Raw genomic sequence first — 9476 nt, 5'->3', positions numbered from 1 at the left:
CCACATGTACAGCAGTGATACATCTCGATAAATCTTCCAGTCTAACGCTTCCACTGGAGAAGAGCTGCGTTGTGAAAGGTCTCAGATAACAATAGCTTTGGCAAGAGTGTGCTGTTGTTTTTATTCCTCTAATGCAAATATATTTGAAAATATATTGTATATAAGTATGAAAATCTCACCCGCTCTGTTTTTCCTGAACACCACATTATGCATGAGAGCCTGCCATAGGTCAGCTCTAAAAGTCTTTTTATTATGGTAATGCCTGAGTGTGTCTCTTTCTCTCTCTCTCTGTCTGTGTGTGTGTGTGTGTGTGTGTGTGCGTTCATGCGTGTGTGTGTGTGGAGGACGGGGTGAATTGAGGCAACAGTATATCCAGCCTGTGATTCAAGCTCGCTAGTGGTCAATGCGTGACCTATCATGCATCTTTCAGAGGGACTTGTTTATGCAGAGGAGTTTATTTATGGTGTTGCTATAGTGTTGCCATGCAACTGCTCCATATTACAACCAAAAGGCTTTGACCGCTGAAAATACATTGACACCAAATATACAATAAACAAATAGTGCTTAAATCACATTATGTATGAGATAAAAAAATAAAAATAAAAAAAAGACTGTGGCTGGTTAACAAAAGTGTATTGAAAGTGCACTGTTTATGTACTTTGGGCATTTTGAAAAAAGTTAGCATTTTTCCAATTGAAACTGTGCATATTTATTGTAACTTTATTGGCTGAACTGAATGCAGTGATTCATTACACCTGTTTTATTTCCTCACTATTTGTATGTTATGCAAACATTTCAATGCTTTTCTTAAATCATATTCTTAATCTATATCTTTCTTTTTTTCAGTAAAAAACATCCTTAAAACACGGATATATTTTAAATATTTTGTTTGTTTGTGTTCCTTAAACAGGAAAAATTTACAGTAAATTATATATATTTATTATTATTCAATTTTGTAGGTGTTTTTAAGATTTTTATTTAGCATTATTTCATTTATTATTATTTAAAAAAAATTTTTAGGTGTTTAATTGACCTATATAATATTTTATAAGGTATTGTAAGGTGTGTTATGTTTGTATAATTCATTTTTATGATTATTTTATTTTTTAAATATATTTTTACAATGTTTTTTTTTTTATATTGGTTTTGTGTATTTTACATGATATTTTCATGCTCTTATTTATAAATATTCCCTGCAATAACCTATACATCTGACTAAATGTCTTTTCTTACTTTCTTAGTGCAATGATTCAACACAGACAAAATAAATTATGAAGCCTAAGTTAAGTGAAGTCTGATATGAATAAGCTGATTAGACATTTTAATCTTTATAAAACTCCAGCTCATGAAGTAAATCCTGTGTAAATGGAGACATTATCCAAATGATTAGAATTTAAGGTCACCAGCTTGTATATTGAACTTCATTCATTCATTCATTCATTCATCTCACTGCAAGGAGTCAATAGCTTTTATCTCTTTAATAAAATCTGATGAAATGATACGCCAGACTATATATGTCAAACTAAAATGTTTTCATATGAAAAGGATTTTGCATTAGATGCATGAGGAGACAAGTATTTGACTGTAGTTGTGTGTCAGTGAGGGCCGGATGGGTTGTGGAGGGTTAAGCCGAAACTCCATCATGCATCCGTTGTTTGGGCTGTAAAGCATCACTCATCTCTCCCGTCCTCTGGAGTCTCCTGCACATCTCTGACTCAATGGAGGAAAAATGCTAATGCTAGCTACGAAGCTTTCCTCATTCCAGGCCTGAGAAGAGTGTGTGTAGGTGTTTAAATATATTCTGTGTAAAATTAGAGGTTGAGAACCCAGCGGAGAGCATGGATCATCACTTTTTCAGCGAGACTTTAGCCGAGAGAGTATCTGCCGTTTATTCAAACATACAGTAACTCCACCACATTACCTCTAAAACTAAAACTGTTTAAGATATTTATAACATAATTGAAATAAAGCTGAAATAAAATACAAAATAAATAAATATTAGATGAAAAACTTTAACTTAAAAAAAGTTGACAAATTAAAATGATTAAAACTAAAAAAAAAAAAGCAAAAAAGAAATTACAAAAAAATTAATTAAAAATTACAAAAGCACATAAAAATTACTAAAACCTAAACAACATTTAAATGAAAAATTTAAATATACAAATAACAGCTAATTCAAAGTACTATACTTTGAAACAATTTTCACTCAGAAATTGCTTGTAAATTTCACAAATAATTACAAAAAACACCCATTGAATTAAAAAAGAACTTTCCAAGTAGAAACACTGAAATAGTGTTTTCTTGTTAAAGGGTTAGTTCTAGTTCACCCAAAAATGAAAATTCTGTCATTAATTACTCACCCTCGTGTCGTTTCAAACCCGTAAGACATTCGTTCATCTTCGGAACACAAATTTAGATATTTTTGATGGAATCTGAGAGCTGTCTGACCCTGCATAGACAGCAACGCAACTGAAATGTTCCCAAGTCCAGAAGCGTAGCAAGGAGATCTGTAAAATAATCCATGTGACATCAGTGGTTCATCCGCAATTATACGAAGCTACGAGAATACTTTTTGTGCGCAAAAGAAAAAAAATTCGTATAATTGCAGATGAACCACTGATGTCACATGGATTATTTTACAGATCTCCTTGCTACGTTTCTGGACCTTGGGGACATTTCAGTTGCGTTGCAGTCTATGCAGGGTCAGACTTCTCTCAGATTCCATCAAAAATATCTTCATTTGTGTTCCGATTAATAAACTGAAACATAGTATAAACTAGATTTTAAAATCAATAAACTGCAACATATTATAAACTACATTTTTAAAACAAAAACAAACTGCAACATATAAACTAGATTATAAACATATTATAAACTAGAAGTGGTTCTCATGTACAATTTGCCTGTACGATTCCAGGGTCTTATGGGTGGTTGCTAGGGCGTTGCTATGCGGTTGCTAGGGAGATTTGAGTGATGCAATGAGTGAGTGTTACTGTCAAAAAGAGCTCTGAATAGTCTCTGTGATGTTTTGCTCCGGATACACAGCTGTCATATTTGGGTTTGGGGTTTATTCAAATCACTAGCCCTGAGTATAAACTAGCTTTAGTAAGTAACAAAAGATTCTCAGTGATTCTGGTCTCTCCACATGCAGTGACAGTCACCGCGGGAACATCCGCCTGACAGCGGGCCGATCAATTCATCTCAGAATAACGAGTCTCCTCGCGGCTCACTCGAGATTTTCCCCGCTCCAACTGATACTCTGTATTGGATGAATATTTCATAGGCTCAGAAAAGAAGGTGATGAAAACAATGAATAATGTTAAAGGCTGTTTCCTTGAGGACACACACGGGATCTTTTTTAACAGGGGAGAAAGAAATTAAACTGTTTTTGCCTCCAGATAAAGAACGGGCTAGCGACGCACGTCCATTGGTGCGAAGACCAGGCTCACGCTGGGGATTGTGGGATTGATAGCGTGGTGAGAATGTCAAGAAAAGTGCACTAATGTTCAACTTTATGCAAACGAGAGGCGATAAACGGCTGACGTCTGTCATGAGCGTTTGAAAATCTGCTGATGCTGCTGGATTTACTGCTTAAATCATATTGCTATACTGTATATCACTGTAGTTAAATTACAGTTTGCACAATTTCATTATGGTTTGACTGGGGCTGGGATAATAAAAGTGTATTGAATTTACACGGTGTATTTACTTTGGGCAATTGAAAAAAAAAATTAAAATTTACACTTTTCAAAATGAAATTGTAATGCATATATAACAAATTTATTGATGATATTGAATGCAATCATAAACTGCCCCCGCCTTAAATTCCTCGGGGACTGGATGTTATGCATTTAGATAATGGCAATATTGCTTTCCTGCCTTTGTATTAATGCTGAATTTAACAGGTTTCTGACACAAATCTGCAGGAATATGATTTGACGAACCTTAAACAGGACATGTTACTCACAGAAATCACATGTATGTGTACGCTGCAGTGAAGATGCATGGATACCCTGTGGTTACATGACGATAGATGTAATTTGACATTGTGATTTCATTCTTTAAATGTAAAGAGGTCAAACAGAAGGACAGAGAGAAGACTTAAGCAAAGCTGACATGTTGATGTGCAGTTAATTCACATGCACATGCACGTGACACATGACATGCAGTACAGTATGTTGAGTTTGAAGCTTGTCATGTTTCAGTCCTGTTCTTCATTCTTTCCCTCACATTTTCTGTCTTTACTTTCCTGTGCAATAAAAAACAAAAAAGCAAATGTTGGAGTCATCTTATTGATTGCTTTAACATTAAACAAACATAAGATAATAATATGAGATGATATAGGCTATAATAATATGAGATGTGTTTATGATGAAAATATCACTGAAATAATATCTATCTATCTATCTATCTATCTATCTATCTATCTATGATAGTTAACGAATGCATATTTTGTTAAAATGTTATTGTTTTCTGAAAATCCTTTAAATAATTTAGTGTTCCCGGCCAAATATTCTATTTTGATTGGAATTACCAAAAGTGTAACAAAGTGGGGGAAAAAAATCACCAAAAAATTAAAATAAATTAATAAAATAAATTTTATTTAGTCAGCAAGTTTCAGTCCAATGCAATAACATTAACTATCATATCTGAGGTGGGGGAGAAAAAAAATTGTTTTGGTAAAAGCAAAGTTGCCCTTCATAGGTAGGGTTGAAATTCTAACCTATACATTTTTGGTTTTTTTTAATTTTTAGATAAGTGTGCGTTTTATTAAAATAGTTCTGATTGTCTTGAAACACCTTTCAACTTTTATAATATGATGTATTTATATGATAAAATGTAGTGCTCTCAACATGCAACAAAAAATGCACTAAAAATGATAACCGTAAAAACTCTAACATGATAATCTGTTGTCATAACATCTGATACACAGAAAATGACTAAGCACATTATAGTGCAGGATATTAAATCTAAGTGTGTATTGGTCCTTCTGGATACAGCATTTTGAACATGCAGCATTCAGACATTGATAGATTGTTTCCCGTATGCAGCCAGTGGTGACATTAGCAGCATGAAGGATGGACACAGACCTGCAACCTGACAGAAACCTGCTGCTGATCATTGATCGCTCATGACGCTGAAGCATTATGTCCATCACTATGAGTACTCAAACTCATGCAAAGGAGGTTATCAATGCAACACACAGTACTAATACTAATGACCTGTGCTTTTGATGTAAGTTTATTGGGACTTTTCATAATGAAATGCAGGGCTATAACCAGTGTCAATAAATTAATTAATATTTTGAATTAGTTTTTCATTTTTATATTGTCTGTTTTTGTTTTTATTTTATTTTTATTTTTAAAAATGTCTATAATTTTTTATTAATTTTTATTTCAGTTTTAGTTATTTTAATTAAGCTAAATGAAAATGAGAAGTGTTGCCTTGGCTGAAATAAAAATAATTAACATTTTATTTTTATAATTTCTTTTATTTTAGTTAAAGTTTGTTAAATATCATCATTTACTGAAAAAATACAAACAGTAATGCAAATATTAATATTAAAACTGTATATGTACAGTGAGTTGTTATAAATGACCTGCTCTTATCATCCATTTCTCTATTAGTGCTACTGGATCTTAGCGTTGCATTTGACACTATCGACCACAACATTCTATTGAGTAGACTATAAAATTATGTTGGCATTAGTGGAATTGCATTGGCTTGGTTCAAATCTTTCTTATCTGACCGTCATCAATTCGTAGCAGCGAATGAAGAGATATCATATCGATCACAAGTACAGTATATGGAGTACCACAAGGCTCAGTACTAGGACCGCTAGGTGTTTGAAAAAAACCTCTGCATGTAATAACCTAGAACACTGTCTAACACTTGATGGCTGCTCTGTCAATTCTTCGTCATCAGTTAGGAACCTAGGTGTGCTATTTGGTAGCAAACCTTCCTTTGAAAACCATGTTTCTAGCATTTGTAAAACCACATTTTTCCATCTTAAAAATATATCTAAATTACAACCTATGCTGTCAATGTCAAATGCAGTAACGTTAATTCATACGTTCATGACCTTAAGGTTAGATTATTGTAATGCTTTATTGGGTGGTTGCTCTGCGCGCTTAATAAACAGACTCCAGCTGGTCCAAAATGCAGCAGCTAGAGTTCTTACTAGAACCAGGAAGTATGACCATATTAGCCCGGTTCTGTCAACTCTGCACTGACAAGTCCTCTGCACAATCTGACCTGTGTTGCAGCCTGGAATTAAACCATGCCATGCTGGTTCCGTCTGGCCAGAGGAGAACTGGCCCTCCCGACTGAACCTGGTTTCTCCAAAGGTTTTTTTCTCCATTCCTGTCACCAATGGAGTTTTGGTTCCTTGCCACTGTCGCCTTTGGCTTGCTTAGTTGGGGAAGCTTAATTTCTGGCAATATTGTCGGCTTGATTGCACAGATACTATTGGAAGAGAGCTGAGCTGGATGATGACATCACTGAATCATCAATGAACTGACTTTAACTGAAAAGTTGACTGTTTGTTATTGTACTCTTGCATTATTGACAAACATTTTCCTGTTTAACACTGTAAAGCTGCTTTGACAATCTGTATTGTATAAAGCACTATATAAATAAAGGTAAAAGAAAAAAGAAATGAAAAAAAAAGAAAATCTCTACAATATTTAATATAATGGTTGATCAATAATGGGTTTTCAATTACAGAATCCTAAATATTATGAGACACTCTTGATGTGATGTTTTATTAGTGTTCCCATAAAGACACTACAGCTTTAATACAGTTATAGTGAGCGCCCTCTAGAGCTTCTCAAGAGTATGTGCAACATTAAACCAAAAAGAAAGAAAAATCACAGTTGAGATCTCTTTAATATCTCGTTTTTTTTCTGCTAGACAGCAATTAAATTCAATGGAGAGCAATACTAATGTGTAAAAGCACAAACAACACTGACCCACTGAACAGATCATGTGTGAATATGCATTACCTAGACTTCTCATCCGTATATAACGTGTTGTTTTTAATCATACAGCCCACGGTAATCAAATATTTATGGCTCATTAGGTGGATACTTGTTATCTGAAGTGAATTACAGTGCAGTTTCTGCAGTGACAGTGCCTCTGGAGAAACCTGGTGCTTTGCTCACAGTTCAAGTGGGTAAAACTTCAACTTCCCTTGTGATAGAGTCTGTGACCTTTAACCCCTGAGAACGACCACACACAGAGTCTCATGCTGAATTTGATTATATAAGAATGAGAAAAATGAGGCCAGACTCTCATCCCTAATGAAAACACTGGGAGATAATTGTTAAAGACAGGTTAAAGGTTATTTATGATCATGCAAAATGTGTAATTATCCAGCCAGTTTCAGTATGTTTGCGCAGTAATTGGGTTTACATTACAAAAACACAAGCAATTTATCATTAAGGATCATTCATGCAAATAAAATACAAAATAAACTTTAATAGTTATTCAAGTCAAATTATGATATGCACATGACCGACTTTCAGTGTTGAAATGTGTTTGAATTAATGTCAGTTAATGCTTACTTATAAATCAACACTGAAATGTTAACAAGTTCTGTATGCTGTCTGTCTTCAATAAAATACAAAATAATTATCTGCCTTTTAAATGATATTCTCTTATTAACATTTTATTATATTTTGTTCAATTTATGTTAAAATATAACTATTATCATTGACAATAATATACATATCATATATGGATATAATATACACATACATGTATATATTTAAGAAATATATGTAATATATATTTATAGTTATATATAAATCACATAAATATGAATATATACATGTAAATATTTCTTAAATATATACATGAGGTGTGTGTATTTACATATATACACAATACACACACAAATATCATGTAGGCCTAAACACAGACTTTTATTTTGGGTGCGATTAATCGCGTTTAATCGTTTTTACAGAACTATATATATATAGGTTTTAATCATAAGACCACTTAGGAAATCAATAGTTATTTATTAAAATATAACTATTATCATTAACAATCTATAGAACTACTATGGTATTCTTAGAAAATACCCTGGTACATGAATTTAAGTAGCATTATATATCAAAGTGTTGTTTATGTTATTATAACGTGTCACTCACACCGTCTCAGTTCATGTTCTACTGAAATATGCGAGTCAAAAATTCATAATCGCCCTTTCTGAGCTTCTCGTGGACCCGTAGCTGTTCACTTTTCCTCCACGTCAGCTGCATCTGCGCACTGCTCTCAACCACACATACATTAAGTTTCTTATACAGCTAATCGGACAGTAAAATCGCTCCCGACGTGACAATAATCGCATGGAGTGATGTTTAAGAAACTGAAGCAGAAGGTGATAGAGGAGCAGTCGCCTCAGCGGAACAGCGCGCAGGTCAGTGCACTTTGCTCATGTAGCATGTATGCTAACAAAACAAAACACAGCATCAAGTATGTACTAGAGTTATGAAGCCTAACACTCTTATTACTGTATTAAGGATTTAAATTACAATGTTTGCTCTTAAAATCATTAATAAACTAGCGGATTACATATACACTAACAAAACATCAGATGGATATAATATGGTACTTTGATATTTACCATGGTGTTGTTGAGTGATTACCACATTCATGCATAATGGTATTTTCATTGTACTAACTCCAGCTGCATATTTAAATAATAGTATGGCACCGCTATGGTATTTTGGACATGTACTGTGGTATTCTTCGAAGTTACCTTATTAATACCACGTTTCCATGATCATTTCTTGCTTGTCAAGTATTTTAATGAGCCACAGACCAGCCCGAGCTGTTAACCAGAGCTCTTCAGCATGTTTCCCTAAACAGCCTTGATATTGAAAGGTTAAACTTCTACTTCAGTTGAAATTCAAGTCTGTTTGGTTTAATTATAATGTGAAGTTTGGGAGTGAATCTGAAAATTATTAAAATATGTCTGTGTCATATTTGACCCCAAAATATACTTTTATTTATATCTATCTATTATATGTCTTTATCTCTTTAGTTTGCTAAAAAAAAATAAAAAAATATTTTAGGAACACTTTGTTAATTTCCAGGATTTTTTGGTAACAATTAATTAATTTATTTTCATATTAAAAAACTATTTTACTTGGTTGTGTCTATGTTGAAATCAACACAGTTAAACAGATTTAAACTCTTTAAATATTTAAATCATGCATACCTCAAACTTTTGTAGTGTATCACAGTTTCTAAAAAAATATTAAGCAGCAAATCAGCATATTAGAATGATCATGTGACACTGAAAACATATTAAAATATTATTTTGCTTGGTTGTGTCTATGTTGAAATCAATACAGTTAAACACAGGTTTAAACTCTGTCCTGTGTTAATGTTACAAAAGATATCTATTTCGATCAATTTAATGCATCCCTGTTGAAAAAACATTTTTTTTATAAAAAAAAAAAATAAAG

The 9476-nt window shown here is 33.1% G+C and overlaps 1 protein-coding gene across 1 annotated transcript in view; it reads left to right on the top strand.

Annotated features, from left to right (window-relative positions):
• Nucleotides 1-8235: 8235 nt before the first annotated feature.
• Nucleotides 8236-9476, top strand: part of LOC107688375 (golgin subfamily A member 4-like) — a 40704-nt gene continuing 39463 nt past the window's right edge. The window contains exon 1 of the mRNA XM_016486065.1: nucleotides 8236-8422. Within this exon, the coding sequence (XP_016341551.1) occupies nucleotides 8360-8422 (63 nt within the window). The 5' untranslated portion in view covers nucleotides 8236-8359. The remainder of the gene's footprint in view (nucleotides 8423-9476) is intronic.

This window comes from Sinocyclocheilus anshuiensis, unplaced genomic scaffold (assembly GCF_001515605.1).
Source record: "Sinocyclocheilus anshuiensis isolate Anshui unplaced genomic scaffold, SAMN03320099.WGS_v1.1 scaffold265, whole genome shotgun sequence".
Lineage (NCBI taxonomy): Eukaryota > Metazoa > Chordata > Actinopteri > Cypriniformes > Cyprinidae > Sinocyclocheilus > Sinocyclocheilus anshuiensis.
The sequence above is the reverse complement of the archived record's forward strand: the minus strand, read 5'-3'. Positions and strand labels throughout refer to the sequence as shown.